Source organism: Microtus pennsylvanicus, chromosome 9 (assembly GCF_037038515.1).
Source record: "Microtus pennsylvanicus isolate mMicPen1 chromosome 9, mMicPen1.hap1, whole genome shotgun sequence".
Lineage (NCBI taxonomy): Eukaryota > Metazoa > Chordata > Mammalia > Rodentia > Cricetidae > Microtus > Microtus pennsylvanicus.
This window is the reverse complement of record NC_134587.1, coordinates 85,802,379-85,818,295: the sequence shown is the minus strand read 5'-3', so window position 1 is coordinate 85,818,295 and position 15,917 is coordinate 85,802,379. Positions and strand designations below refer to the sequence as shown.

The 15,917-nt window shown below is 46.9% G+C and overlaps 1 protein-coding gene across 6 annotated transcripts in view; it reads right to left on the bottom strand.

The window, feature by feature from the left end:
- Nucleotides 1–774: 774 nt before the first annotated feature.
- The window catches only part of Irf2 (interferon regulatory factor 2), a 109,176-nt gene continuing 94,033 nt past the window's right edge, over nucleotides 775–15,917 (bottom strand). For 3 of the 6 annotated variants that reach the window (XR_012911867.1, XR_012911865.1, XR_012911866.1), the window contains 4 exons: nucleotides 10,429–10,593; nucleotides 3,623–3,669; nucleotides 1,558–2,517; nucleotides 775–1,428 (listed from right to left, as the gene is read on the bottom strand). Coding sequence is in view for 3 of the 6 variants with exons in the window: in XM_075986729.1 (XP_075842844.1) it covers nucleotides 2,209–2,517; nucleotides 3,623–3,669; nucleotides 10,429–10,593 (521 nt within the window). In the remaining 3 variants the exon portion in view is untranslated. Of the gene's footprint in view, nucleotides 2,518–3,622; nucleotides 3,670–10,428; nucleotides 10,594–15,917 lie in introns of all 6 variants that reach the window. The other 3 variants (XM_075986729.1, XM_075986727.1, XM_075986728.1) reach the window with 1 other exon arrangement.

The window sequence follows — 15,917 nt, the reverse complement described above, 5'->3', positions numbered from 1 at the left end:
TATGTTTAAGTATTCTGAGGAAGCTTGGGAGGTAAGGGAGGCGACCTTCTCAACGTCAGGGTTGTACCTTGAAATACCAAGGTGTGTATGTGAGGGCAATAAGGATAATTCAATAGGAAAGGGAACAAATTCCAACTAGGTGATAGACCTGGGCTCTCAAAATCATACGTTTTAAGGACGGGACCTTCATGCAAAATCCCCCAGGTCTTAGAAGACAAAGGAACAGAAAGGAGAAATCACACTGTTTCTCCTTACTGAAAGTGTTTTATCTGAGTTGTGTGTCCAAGTCCACAGAGGACAGAAAACCCACTGAGCTGAGAGCGATCTGCTCACAGCAGAGAACTCTGGACTAGGAAACAGACTATCCCCACCGCCACCACCATCACCACCTCCACCACCTCCAGTACCTCCACATCCACCACCACCACCCCACCCCCGCTGGAAACGCTCCAGACTTGGGCTCCGCCAGTATCCTGGTCTTGAGCTGTCTGAGTAACCTGAGCAGGAGGTCTTCATTTCAGGTCTCCACGTCTACCATGTGGAATAGTGATAAATGCTCTTTCTGGGAACAACTGTGATGAGCAAAGATGATAACTTGTGTAGGACATATGCCCAGGCCCAGTGTCGTGGAAGAGGAAATTTGCAGCCTCATCACAGGACCTTCCTAAGTTTCTTGTGGTCAGCAAAAACAGCATGGCGGTCTCCAAGAATAATTACTTTGTCGGCTCTGATTCATGTTTATGCAGATAGACACAGATAAAGCCAGGAGTGATACCCATTAAAAAGTTTAACTATATACCATATTCATTTATTATCAATCCACAGGATAATTTCATTGCTACATGAGCTCATAAAAGTTTTTTTTCACCTTTACAAAATTAAAAAAAAAATGTGCCACAAGGATGTAATAACAACTGCTGATAAACAAGAAAAGGAATCTTAAAATTATAAATTTGCTGTAGAAAAGATAAAAAACAATTATATTTTATTTAGAATTTTACCTTGAATAAAATATTCCCCTGTATAAAAAATAAAAAAGCTTGCTCTGGTTAGAATTAGAGTATTTTCGTCTTCAAATCTGGGAATTTGCATAATATTTCCATGACAGCTTTCCTTTGTACCGCGTGGCGTTCAAGCATAGCAGATTAGAAAGATTTTTTTCAAGCAGTCTTAAAATGGGACAGCTGTGGAGAAATTAAATTTCTTTTCCTCCTCTTCCAAGATGTGGAACATTGCCTTTGAGGAGAGAAAAGGGGAAAGGAACTGAGCGAGGGAAGGGTGGGTGTGGGCTGGGATTGGATGGGTTGGGGAGGGTGGGGTGGGTATGGGATGGGATTGGATGGGTTGGGGAAGGTGAGGTGGGTGTGGGATGGGATTGGATGGGTTGGAGAGGGTGTGGTGGGTGTGGGATTGGATGGGTTGAGGAATGTGGGGTGGGTATAGGCTGGGATTAAATGGGTTGGGGAATGTGGGGTGGAGAGGGTGTGGTGGGTGTGGGATTGGATGGGTTGAGGAATGTGGGGTGGGTATAGGCTGGGATTAAATGGGTTGGGGAATGTGGGGTGGAGTGGGCTGGGATTCAATGGGTTGGAGATGGAGGGCTGAGCGTGGCTGGGATTGGAATGGGATTGCATGGGTTGGAGAGGGGAGGGTGGGTAGTGAGCTGGGAATGGATGGGTTGGGGATGGGTTGGGGATGGGTGGGTAGTGAGGTCATGGGCACAGAAGGGGACGCCAAGTGTGCTGTGAAGAAGAGCAAGATCACAAGAAGGCCTATTGTAAGTGCTTCAAGATAAGGTGCAGAAGCAGACCGCAACGTTGCTAGTACTGCCCTATGTACATATTCACAAGAATAAAAAATTCCAGCTAGTTCACATTTTCTCGTCCGTTCTGAGGCATCCACTCCACCATGCTGGCCTTGACGGTAGGCAACGCAGCACCTCCACTGCCCGTGTGGCTGTTGGTCCATGAACTTGAGGGAGTAGCCCTGGGAGATCCAGCAGGTTCTAGAGATATGCGTCTACCAAGGGGCTGGAGTCCTGAGTTAAAAAGAAGCTCTAGCCCTGGAGTTGGACACAACAATCAATATCCTATTATCAAGGCTTTTTCCCTTAGATTTGTCTAAGATAGGTATCAGAGAGAAAAATAAAATACAAACAAATAACAACACAAAGCTAAGAAATCCCAACAACCACCAGAGAGTCAACGCTTAGCAGCTCTTGACACGCGCCTGGGTGACGTCAGACGTCTTCTTGATGACGCTGGCCCGGGTCTCTCGGTCGGGCCGACTGCTGCTGGGTGTGGGGGTCACGGGGGCAGGGAGGGGGAGGTCTGTAAACGGGGGCCAGGAGCTGTTGTAAGGCATCGGACAGCTCTCCTCTTTGATGGTAACCTGCAGGTCTGGCTTGTTGGAAGTGACAAAGGTGGCCATGCTGGGCAGCAGGTAGGTGCTCCGTGTCCCCATGTTGCTAAGGTACTGCTTGCCTTCAATGTTCCTCTTCCGCCAGTGTGGTCTCCCCTTTCAGAGAAAATAATCAAGATATACACGTTCTTTTCCTTCCCACTTAGTGGCATATGCAAAGCAATGGCTTCTCTTACTTTTCAAATCGATTCCCATTTGCTAGCTCCCAGAAATCTGACCAAGACTATTCTGCAAACACACAAAATAAGGTGGCAACTTGGCTTCCTGTTCCTGTGCGCAGGCCATCTGGGTTGCACACCGGAAAGTTTCCAGCCATAACAGCCCAACCTGATTATTTACCCCGAATGTTCAGATGAGGAGAGTAAGGAGCTTGGGAACACTCGGCAAAAGTCCTTTGACGGCTTTTTAAGTGGGTGGGTCTGAGATCCACATTTTCTGAACCCAACTGGCCTTACAGTTGCCAGGCAAAAAAGGAGTTAAAGTCCTTGAAGAAGCCAGATCACAAACTATGCCAGCAAGGATGCCTACTGTCTTCTCAGGATTCCTGACCTTGGGATATTAGGAATTCAACCAAACATCGGCTTCTTCTCCAGCCCCCTTTGTCTTCCCACCAGCACTGCAGGCCTTTCCTGCCATTGTGTGAGCCTGGCCTACAGAGGGAAGCTGGAAGCAGGCTGGCAGGGAGCGGAGATTGACCACACACCCGCCTCTCCACAGGAGCAATGGAGGAGAATGATCTGGATGAAGACAACTTTGCTAGCTCTTGCTGATGCTTACTGGCCAGGCAGGCTGTTTTATTCCTGTTGGCAAATCGGGATGTTTACAGCCATAAGCATATCAACATCTCCTGGCCTTGACTCCAGTTTTCTCTTCCTGCCCTGTCATATTCACCTTTTTTTCTGGGGGCACATTTCACTTCCCTCCCTCCCACCCAGAGCTCTCAGTACCTACATTTCACAACTCAGAAAGAAAAGCTAAGGTAAATTTTAGGTTATGTACATTCTTTGTCTTCTGTCTGCCTCTGTCTCTCTCACAAACACTGAGTCACACACTCACACACACACTCACCCAGACACACCACACACACCATACACACGCAAACACCACACACACCATACATACATAAACACCACACACACATACACAGATCCAAAAGTAAAACCTGTGCTTTAAAACAAGAGGCACCAGGAAGCCAGCTCACCTCGGCGCTTTCCTCATCGCTAGGCACACTGTCGGTGGTTTCGCTTTCTGTACAGAAAGAAAAACAAAGATATTCTTGTTGCTCAAGCTATTTTGGAGACTCAGGAAGTATCTTAAAAACCTATGCCAGCACTTCAGAAATAAGAAGCTGCACACGCCCTCTCCCTCCACCTCGTGAGGTCAAACACTTCCAAGTGGGACAAGCTAGAGTGCATATCCGTTCTCTGCTTGGTCTCCTCAGAGCAGGGGAAAGGCTATGGAGCTGAGCAGAGGAGCTCGCTGTACCAAGTATGCTGCCCTAGCCTCTGCCTCCCGGGTTCTGTGCAATCCCTGAGACATCTTCCCCTCCCGGAAACTCTGCCCACAATGCCACACATTATCTTTTTCTAGTCCGTCCCATTTGTCACAACTCAGTGAAACTGTCCAAAAACTCTTACTGAATCTCTCCTTGCCACCTCCTGCCTTTAGTATTCTACTCTTGGATTTATAGATATCCAGTTACTGGGATTTTAGCAGGTGGCCATGGTCTAGATGCCCCCAAGACCTTCATTCCATGGTTACCATCTTTGGGCCCCATCCCCTTGAATGTGGGTAGGAACTGTGACTTGCTTTTAGCCAACAGAACACAGCAAAGATATAAATATTCTATGAGCATGACTGCACAATCATGTAAGATCTAACCTGTCTCTTGTTCGCTGCCTGTGTCAGGGAAGCCCACATGGCAAATTTAAGCTAAGGGCTGCTTCCGGGTAAAAACTAACAAGACACTGGGGATTTCAGCTCAACCCTGGCAAGGAATCCAATTCCGCCCAATGCCGTGGGAGCCAGTGGCTCAATAGTTGGATCTCAGATGAGTTGCAGCACTAGCCAACCTGATGACAGGGTAGCAAGGCTTTCCTGCAGAATCCAGCTAAGCCATACCTGGATTCCCAGCCCACTGGGATTGTGAGATAGTTAACCGTGTATTGTGTTAAGCCATTATGGTTATAGTCAAGTTGCTACAGGGCAACAGACAATCCATTAGACACCTGATTGGACCTGCCAGCCGGGAGGCACAGAGAAACGTCCTTAACCACAGTGAGCTACAGTTGCCCGCCACTTTCCAAAGAGAATTACATGATGAGTAAGTGTGGGAGTGTTTGGAAAGGCTGACACATAGAGCGTGCGATGTCAGTGGTATTCAACACTGAGTTTGCACACTGGGCTGGATGCAACAGAGTCAAATGCAGGGAGCGCTGACTGCACATCGTCTGAGGTTAAGTTTCCCAAATTGAAAATGACACATAGCAGTTCTTTCCACTGTTCAGCGCCACTGCAAAACTGAATGCACTGAGGGCAGCGCGTCCAAAATGCACAGAATTGCACAGGGCATTTTGTCTGGGGCATTTAGTCTACCGGAAAGAGCTGAGCCCTTAAGAGACCTATAGCAAGGCTCAGCTAGGACCTAGAGATACCGGTCTTGTTCATCCCTCGCGATGATCCCAAGTCGGAAAGCTGCTGCGGTCAGATGGCAGTATGGTCTCTAGACCTTTCCACCCTCTTCCACCCTGCCACTAATGAGGGAGATCAGCCGCATGCCTACCTGAGAACAGTAAGATGCAATGGCTCCAGGCCAGCCAGAGCCCTTTCCACCATTCAGAGCCCTGGCCTGAGATGGGCCTTGCCACATATATCAAGTTAAAGAGCAAATGAGCAAACTGTACCCTCAGGGCACTCCTTAAACAGACAGCAAGCAAGTGAGGTCCACAAGTCTCACCCAGGAATGCTTTCTGCATGATTCTCAGCCACTGTTCTCCAGGGACTTCAGACAGGCCTGGGAGATTGGCACAGACTGACCAAAAATCAGATCTTTTGCTCTGCCAACTCAGAATGTTCTACCCTAAACAACCCCGCATAGGGGCCACAGACGTCACGAGGAAGCCTAGGACTTAGCTGGCAATGGTCTGAGCCGTGGAGGATATCTGACAATAGGCACAAGGAATGTTTCCAGGCAGAAGTGAATGAAGACCAGAAAAGGAAACGTCCCTCCGAACACAAAAGCCCCATTAGCTCAACCTCCAGGGGAGGCAGGACTGCCACTCCCAAGAAGAAAAACGAGGAACGGAGATGTTGAGAAACTTGCCAAGTCGTGGTTTGAGTCAGCAGAGGAAAGAAAACAAAACTGCACTTCAGATCCCAGAGTCTCAAACAGAGCACAGAGGCCTTCCTGCTGGCAAGACTTCAAGATCCCCTTCCTATTTTCATGCTTAGCTTTGTTTGTGCTCTGAAGCCAAAGTTTCTCTTCCTTCCACATGCATCAAGCCCCCTTCTCCTCCTAATGACTCTCCAGAAATCCTTCTGGGCCCTTTCCCTTCAAATAAAAGCAAGCACACAGGGACACCAGGCATGTTGAAAGAGAGAGGAGTCGGAGAAAGGAGTTGTTGACATCAAGGTCCTAGGATCCCACAAGCTCAAGCCACAGTGGTTGGAGGGTTTAGAAGTTAGATGCCAGGCTAAACACTCCTTGGTGAAGCTGTGAACAGACCTGGTAGGGGATAAGAACGCTAATTTCCTGAAAGTAGCCAGCATTCAACTAGAGGGATAAAGTTGTGGCTACAGTAATGGCACAATATCCTGCCCTGTGCTTTCGGCTGACACAATGGCAGCTGGAGGGAATCATTTCTAAATGCAGATCGACTGTCCCTGGTGTCGTTACAGAGCCTCGCCACTTCAGGAACTGGATGTAAGAGTCTGGATCTTAACTGAAGTCTCTGAAACTCTGAGCCACCGTGTCTTTTGCTCTTTTAAAGTTGATCACCACGTGTGCTTACAGCAATGTAAAATGCACTAACATACTGGTTTATAAGTCTGATTCTTTTCGAGGGAGAAGCCTTGAGTGCCTCCGGCCCAGGAGATGCAGGTGCCTGGGCTTCCTAACTGAGGATCCCAAAGTGTTGCCGTTAGATGAATGGTGGTTTTTACAGCTATTACTCAGTAGTTGGCTCCAGGTCCTCATTCCTGCTCTCTTGGTTTTGCTCCACCATAGCCATTTCCAGAACGACTTTCTTACATGACAAATGAGTTCACTGCAGCTGCGGCTTCCAGATCAACGTGACTGCCAAAACGTCGACATGGATTATGTCACTTCCCCCTTTTATTAGTTTGGATGCTTTTCAAACTGACTTCCAATACAATGAGATTAAAAAATAAAAGATAGAAGTTACTCTGCAAACATGGCCAGAAAAAGCCGAAATATTTACACAGTAGCAGTAGATACGCGAACAATTGATTTAACCTTTCTGGCCTGCTCCCTGTGAGCAGCGAAGAGGAAAGAAAGTAATTTGGCCTCGAATCAGGCGACATCAAGGTCTCGTCCAGAAATGTAGCTCTAGAATCATGCCGCTTCAGCCCAGCTTTTAACATCTGCCTGGAGGATACGTATTACCAAACCACCTCGAGAACATGACGGGGCAGGAGATGATAGATTTTATGGAACACGTTATTGTATTATGTGATATCTGATCTATTTTCTGGAAGACTCTCATTCAACACAATATGATTAGCATTGATTTCTTTCCATATAATTTCCTCAATTACATTCCCAAGAAGATGCAACCAGCCACTCAGCAGCTCAGATCCGAATCTTAGTCTCTACGCCAATGCATCCTTGCCTCATTCACAGCATAAATATATATATATGGTTTCTGGGAAAATGATAGCTGGCTGTCTGCATGACCTCTCTAGTCCTGATTATATAACCAGTTGATTCTTATTTTGCTTGCTGCACAAGCCTGTTTTCCACCTCCTTTCTCCTGAATTACCATCATGGTTTTCTTCTACTACACCAGCAACAATGCAGTTAAATACTAGGAAGTCGTTATGGACAGCCACATGGAAATACGGTGAGGGCGAGGGATATGGACCAGTGCAGGAGTACTTGTTCTACCACGACTGAAGTCTTGGGTTTACTCTTCAGCACTGCAAAAACAACTAAGTAAACAAACAAACAAGCAACAAAAATGTCTTCGTGCTTCGACGCCTGGGCTATAAAATGTATTTCTCTGCTGTGAAAAATTTTACAAATCAAAGTAGAATTTTCTATCTGCTTAAACGATCCAGCGCAAACACTTCCTTCTACCCAAAGATGCTGTCTAGACTCCTCTTCACCCTGACAGTGAAATAATACATTAGAAGGCAGAGCTGCAGAGGTGACCGTGGTTTTGTGACATTCCCAGGATCATATGTCAGTGATCCTCTTTGATGAGGAAAAGGATATTCAACAACAACCTCCAAACAGCAGTTTCATGGGCCGGTGAATGAAGGCGGGTGACGTTTGGATGAACAGTGTGCACCAAGGAACTCTATCATGAAAATCAACCAAACAGCCTATGCTACTGATGAACATAAAATCCAAAGATGAGAACAGAGAGCTACAGAACATTATCAACTTCCTGCCCGGAAGACTTGAACTAGCCGTGGTCAGTAACAGAGAACTTTGGAAAGTGTCTTCAAGTCTAGAAAGAGACCAGCAGTGAAACATTTTGGTTCCATCTAATAAACCTCCTTCTACAAGATTCTGGAGAATTCCGACAGTAAAAACCATGGGTGAACCAAATACCAGGCTGAAAAGCTGGCCTCTCACAGAAATTCAGGCTGTTGCTGTGCCACCCTGGGATTAAATCTCTTCCTTTGGAAATCTACGCAAATGTCTCAAAATGAAGAATGAAAATTTTGTTCCCCCCCCCACACACATCAGCTGTTCTCAGGATGTCTCTGCTAAGGCAAAATATCATTGCTGACAAGACAGCAAAAGGTCTTCCCCAAATCCCCAAGAAAACCTTAAACAGGTACACCAGTCCACTTTAAGGCTCCACCCTTCCTGCCCCATATCCTGTTTAGCAACTACAGCAGCTTAGAAGAAAGCCATAGCTTTAGTTTTAGCTCCACGAATACAGGGAAAATATCACGGTGTTTAATGCTTCCGTTGTTTTGGTAGATTTTGGTCTAGCTTCTCTGGTGGGTCCTTTGACCATCAAATGAGTCTATAGCATGTGACCCCCTGCAGCACCATGCCGAGTGTCTAAGAACATAGCTGCGCATGGATTTATCTGTCGCTAGGTTTTTTATTCCTAGACTCACATTAGCCTTGGAGTCCTCACTTTTGAAGAGGAGAGACTAACATTTATTCCCCTGATAATTAAGCAAGTCAATCAATACAAATAAGCATTTAGCATAATTTCCAGGCAACAATAGACATACAACAAATGATATAGTCATTGGGCCCTGGCAAAGACCAAAAAGAGATGGACACATATAAGTCCAAACTCTGATGAATGATTGGCTGATGGCGAGCTGTTGGACAGGTGATAGGCTTCCTGTCACTAGAGCTCTTTCTCCCATTCTTTTTAATGCTCCTAACACAAAAAGCAAGTTATGATGTATTTTAAGTAAAATAAGCCAGTCACAAAAGGGTAAAGGCTGCATGATTCCTCCCCTAAGAGCCCACAGAATGGACATAAATAGACCGATGGTTCTCAAGACTCGGGTACAGGAGTATATATTTAATGGGTGCATCATTTTAGTTTAAGGTGAAAGACCTCTGGAGACAGGCAGCAGCAAAGGCTGCACAATACTATGAGTGTACTCAAAGCCCTTCAACCGGATGCTCAACAAATGGCACTTTTGTATTAGGTGTATTTCACCGTGACTAAAAAATAAATTAAAAAAAAGAAAGCTGGCTGGTTAATCGATATGAGGTCAATTTATCTATGATAATTTACAAGCAACTGATGTCTGGATGAACTCTGCCACGTGAGGCTGTGCTATCCCTGTGAGGCCTCGAAAGCATGTGAATAGGCCCGGGGAGAAGGTGAGCCGTCTTCTAGAGCTGCCCGGCTTTTACCCTGCCTGGGCCTCTGCTTTTTATTTTTTCAGTAGTTGCAAACAATAACACTGACTCAGAATTTAGATTTCCTAATCGTGATTGAGTCCCCAAAGCTTAAATGGAGATGGTCAGGAAAGGAGTGTAAGATGACGTAATTCTGGTGACAACGCGAGGAGTCAGTTTCTCAGTGTCTGATTCTGTAACTCCACCTGGGTTAATTTCTGCAATGACAAGACCAGGCCCTAGGAGAAGCAGAAATGGGCCCAGCTGCCTAGTTCAGCTAGAAGCAGCACTATAAAACAAGGAAGGAAGGAGGGAGGGAAGGAGGGAGAGAGGGAAGGGGGGAGGGAGGAAATAAGTGAAGTGGCAAGTAAAGCCAGTAAAACGGATTAGATCTAACAACGACCTCGAAGGTGAAGGCTGAGTTCAACTCTTGGACAGGACACTTGTTGGCCAGGTGACCTGGAGAAAATTCATCCACTTCCACGAAGAGAGAATCTGGAAAAGATGACGTCTGAAGTCCTATGTACCTTAGTAAAATCTAGACTCCGTCAAAGCACTCTGACCCCAAATCCTGTTAACTTAGGCCAATAGATTACAAGTGAATTCGAACTCATTGTGTTCCAGTGCGTTCTCAGTCTTTGCCAAGTCCAGTGACTACGTCATTTGTTACGTGTCTCTGGTGACAGCGAAGCATTTATCGCGGGAAATGTTATCTGTAGTCCGGAATGAACGGCATTCTGGGCAGTCGAATAAGGGAATACTGTAAACACCTCTTCTCACAGAGGTGTCTAAGATGCTGTCAAGAATGTAAGAGGAAGGGTAATTCCACACTAATAATTTCTAGTACAGAACAGAGATTCTTGTGGAGTGGTGAGATGGGGTGATGCTAGACTTGGTCTGTTCCCTACTGAGTCTCCAGATCACCCTCCTGTTCCCCTTACCTGCGTAGGAAGACACAGGAGAAATCTGGAGAGGGTACAGCTCGCTCATGCTGACTGGCTGCTCATCGCTCTCCGTGGTCACTTCCACAACTTGGCAAATGTCTGGCGGATTGGTGACAATCTCTTGATCTTCAATGGTGCTGTCCAGGTGGGACTGACCTACAACTTCAAAGAAGAGGAGATTGTCAGAGTCTCTAGACTGCATGGTTAGAGCACACACTCTCAAACAGAAAGCCTTCCTCGGCTCAGGCAGGCTGCCAAGTAGGGTTCCGATTCCAGGCCTCCCCTGTGTCACCTGCCAGGAAGCTGAAAGCCAAACTCGAGTTCTGAGTTCATGTCTCAGAGAAGAAGTTTGCAATGAGTTGGCCCAGATGTGTCCCCCACATGCCTGCCTTTGCTACACTCTAGTGACAATGTTCACAGTCTCTATTCAACCTGATCACAGCCAAGACCTCGGGCTGCATCTTGATCAAACCTCGGGCCAGATATCCCAATTCTCTAAACCCAACCTAGTTCTGTTCTCTGCCCTTGCTCTGCAAGAAAGTGATGTGCCTATTTTCAGGATGCTGTGGTCCAGACAGACATTGTCAAACCTCCACAGGAAGGAAAACACAAAAACCCAGCCACTGTGCCATTTCCGGCTGAATGGAAAGGGGAAGTTCTTCTCTACTTTCCTGATCTGAATGTGACCGACTGTCCAAAACATCGGAACAATGAAATGTCTCCCTGAGGTTCACAAATATGAATATTAACTTCCCAGACACTGATAAGACGGATCTAAGCACTCTGAAACTGCTTCCGTATATTTTTAAATTAAAATCTTTATTTTGGTGAAGAGAGAAGGTGGTTGTGGAGCACCCAGACTCAACTGATACATCAACAACACAGCCCCTACACTAGGGCTTGGGGAACATCGGGGAAGAGATGGGCAGAAAGACTCTAAGAGCCAGAGGATCAGGGAGTCTACTGTGAGATAGTTTCTTCTGTTTAAGACGGGGAAGTCATATCTTGGAAATCTCAATCATATTGTTGTCTAAACAAGAACTGAACATGACAACAGCAGCTGGCATGGGGGACATCTCATGTGGCCCCACCTCCAGGCAATTAATGGCTGAGAGAGGGAGAACCGGTCTTCTCCTCTATCTGGTTATCTAATTCCAAATGGTTATCTCTAAAAATAAATATATACATATGAGCAACACAAAATAGAATTATCAGGTTATGTTTATGTATATGAAATTGAAGAAGAGGTTAAAAAAACTAAGAATAAAATTATTTGGGGACAATGATAAATTATATTCATGCTGCAATCCATTGAGGTTGGCTTTTTTTTCTCACTTAGCCCAATTCCCCAGCAAGCCATCAAGTTGTGTGTACCCATAGCTGGCTCTCTGTTGGTGTACACACTCAGTTGTTTACCTATTGCAAACTGTTGGAGGGCCTACTCCATTTGTCTAACCATCCACCCACTGACGGATGCTTGGGTTGATACCAGTCTTTGCCTAGTGCAGACAAGGTTGCTGTGAACATTTGTGTTCAAATTTTCCACAAACATGTTTCCATTCCTCTGGGATAAACATCCGAGAGTGTAATTGCTGGCTCATACGGAAATTCCACGTTTAGCTTCCCTAGAACCAGCCAAACTGTTCCCCGGGGCGGGTGCATATTTTACATTCTCATCGGCGGTGTCAGAGTGACCTAATTTCTCAACATCCTTGCCAGCATTTGGTGTTGTTGCCATTTTTATTTTGACCATTTATTACTTGGGGTAAAGAATGATAGTCCATTATGTGTTTTAATTTTAATGTCTCTGGTGCTAACTTTGAGCAGAACTGACTCTATACTGTTGTCACCAGCTAATTGCATTAAATGTCCCTGAAAATTGGCTCCATTTAGTAAAAGGGAGGAAAGCAGGGTACTAACACATTTCCCTCCAGTCCTCAAAGCACAAGGCTACCACGATCACATTTCCCTCCAGTCCTCAAAGCACAAGGCTACCACGATCACATTTCCCTCCAGTCCTCAAAGCACAAGGCTACCACGAACACATTTCCCTCCAGCCCTCAAAGCACAAGGCTACCACGATGGACACTGTACTTAGGTGCATGGAGGAGAGTTTGACATTTCAGTCATCAGAACAAAGCACCAGGATCCTGATACAAAGAAACTGGGCCCAACAGAGAGAGGCACAGTGACTTAGCCACGTGCTCACAGTACGGCTCTGCACAGCACGGTTCTGCACAGTGCAGCTCTGCACAGTGCGGTTCTGCACAGTACGGTTCTGCACAGTGCGGTTCTGCACAGTACGGTTCTGCACAGTGCGGTTCTGCACAGTGCGGTTCTGCACAGTGCGGTTCTGCACAGTACGGTTCTGCACAGTGCGGTTCTGCACAGTGCGGTTCTGCACAGCGTGGTTCTGCACAGTACGGTTCTGCACAGTGCGGTTCTGCACAGTGCGGCTCTGCACAGCGTGGTTCTGTACAGTACGGTTCTGCACAGTGCGGTTCTGCACAGTGCAGCTCTGCACAGCGAGGTTCTGCACAGTGCGGTTCTGCACAGTGCGGTTCTGCACAGTGCGGCTCTGCACAGCGTGGTTCTGTACAGTACGGTTCTGCACAGCGTGGTTCTGCACAGTACGGTTCTGCACAGCGTGGTTCTGCACAGTGCGGTTCTGCACAGCGCGGCTCTGCACAGCGTGGTTCTGCACAGCGCGGTTCTGCACAGTGCGGTTCTGCACAGCACGGTTCTGCAGTGCGGCTCTGCACAGCGCGGTTCTGCACAGCGTGGTTCTGCACAGCGCGGTTCTGCACAGTGCGGTTCTGCACAGCGCGGTTCTGCACAGCGTGGTTCTGCACAGCGTGGTTCTGCACAGTACGGTTCTGCACAGTGCGGTTCTGCACAGCGCGGTTCTGCACAGCGCGGTTCTGCACAGCGCGGTTCTGCACAGCACGGTTCTGCAGTGCGGCTCTGCACAGTGCTCTGCTCCACTCTCTGTCACACCCTTCTGCAGAGGCAAAATGTTCGGTGTTGGCCAGAAGAGACCACATTCCAGTCTCTCTGGGAGTTACCTACTGTCAGCAGCTCTGCTTTCAGCCACTCAAAGTGTCTCTTTGGCTGTCAAATTATGTTTGAACACACATTTCAAGATTTCATTTATTATTAAGTGTGTGTGTGTGTGTGCACGCATGTGAGTATAAGCACCCCCAGAGGACAGAGGCTTCAGATTCCCCTGGAGCTTGAGCTACAGGCAGTGTGAGCTGTACAGCATGAGTTCTGGGAACTGAACAAAAGTCCTCTGCAAGGCAAACTTAAGTCTGCAGGGCAAACTTAAGCCATTGAGCCATCTCTCCAGTCCAAAATATATAATATTTAATATATATTAAATACCTTCTGGGCATGGTGGTGCATATACTCTTAATCCCAGCACTTGAGAGGCAGACTCAGGAAGAGCTCTGAGTTCTAGGCCAGGTGGTCTATAGAGTGAGTTCCAGATCAGTCAGGGATACACAGTGAGACCCTGACACAGACACACATGCAAATGTGTGAGCATTTGTGCATGTGTGCGTGCATGCGTGCATGTGCGTGCGTGTGTGTGTGTGTGTGTGTGTGTGTACATGCATGCATGAGCATGCGGCACATGCGTGAGTGCCTGCAGAGGCAGGGAGAAAGCATCAGATCCCCTGGAGCTGAATTGTGAGCCTCCCAGAGTGGGTGCTGGGAATAGAACTGAGGTCCTCTGGAAGGCATCTCTCCAGCCCCAGGGTAACTTCTTTTTAAGTAACTTTCTGTTTTAATTGCTTTTAGGAGCACAGTGAGGTTATTAACTGGATTCTACTCAGGGAAAACAGAGCTGAAAAGTCACAGGATCTATTATAATAAAGGGAGGTTAGCAAAGGGGACCACGGCGCAATAAAAGAGCCCTCAAATCCATGACACTCAAAATGGGGGGAATCTGGATACGATCTGGGGTTTCCTGGCAGCAAAAAAAAAAATTAAAGAGAAGTCACATATGGAGGCAGAGACCTGAAGTCTTATTTTATACTTCAGAGTATCCAATCTTGAGCCTGAGGACATCAGCAGTTATGGTCACTAGACTCTGGGTGCTGCTGACATGATGTTCTCTGTGGTTTCCTCTGCCTCTTCTCCCAAGCAAAACAAATGAAAGGGGAACAGAGAAAATAGCAGGAAAGCAAAGTCTTATCCTACTGAAAGTCCTACAAATCAGTTAGGTGACGATAAAAACCAAACGTGTGTGTGTGTGTGTGTTTGTCTGACTGTCTCTGTCTGTCTGTCTGTTTGTATCCATGCACAGTATATGCAGGAAGCAGAAGAAGCAAAGGAAATAGGGTCCTACAATAACTACACTTCAATCAAAACCTCTTTGATTTCAGTGCTCCAAAGCTCCTTTCTCCTTTGTGCTCCTAACAGGAAGCCGCAGTTCCCGACAGGAAGCTGGCTAGGACTGTCAACAATGGCACGGCTCAGGTATCTTTTGCCTGTGTCCCTTTGTTTTCCCCGGTTCTTTCTCTCTGCTCGTTTCTTCACAATGCCCAGCTTAGCTATTCAACCAAGCCAGACTGGTGGAGCACCTGCTTGGCACAGACGCCGCTCTCTGGTACTGGCAGGGCCAGAGCAGAGGCAATGAAGAGGAGGGATAGGTTTGTAAGAAGTATAGAGGGTCACAGGTCAGCCTTTTCCGGAACAGGCGGGAGGCAGAGAAAGGGTAAGACGGAGAAAGCAGGGAAGAAACCAGAGGGAGATCTAGAAATCTAAATTGAGGAAGAAAAGGCTTTTTGTTGTTTATTTTTCTCCTGCTGGAAAACCAAAGGCAGGACTAGAGGAGATGGACGCTGAGCTAAGGGTACTGTTCTGAGGGCCCTATTTCCTAAAGCTTTTCCTGAGCCCCGCCCACAGATTCACAAGACCTTCCCCTAAGCGTCGACCTTGCAGCACACCTTGATCTTCGGCCTCTGCTGCTGCCTAACCCAGCGCCTCTTTATTGAGCCTTTTACTGTGCACAGTATTTCCTGAGAGCCGGGAAGAGCCGTCAGCACTTTCTGAACTCCACTCGGTCCAGGCTCACGCCTGGCACCAGCCAACAGCTCACCAGGCTTTTCCTGAGCAAGTAGTAAGTGAAGGGACCCAGCTCTGTGATTGCAGCCGGAGTCTGAGAGGAGTTCCACATCTCGCACATATGGGACACGCAATTCATGATTTCTAGCTAATGTCCAGGGTTGCAGTAAGCGGGATTTTTAAAACTGTCAGAAGTGAAAAAAGAAGAAACAGACTATATCGCTATGAGAAGTTAGGGGTAAGAAGGTTCTCAGTTGATCAAAACATTCTAGCTTGAACACGCTGCTAGTTACACAACCGAAAGCCTTGTCTGAACTTGGAGAATTGCCAGGGCTGGGGTATAACTCAGGGGTAGAATGTTGAATTATATACCTAAAAGGAATTGCTTTTGTCCTCTGTTTCATTTACTATACAGG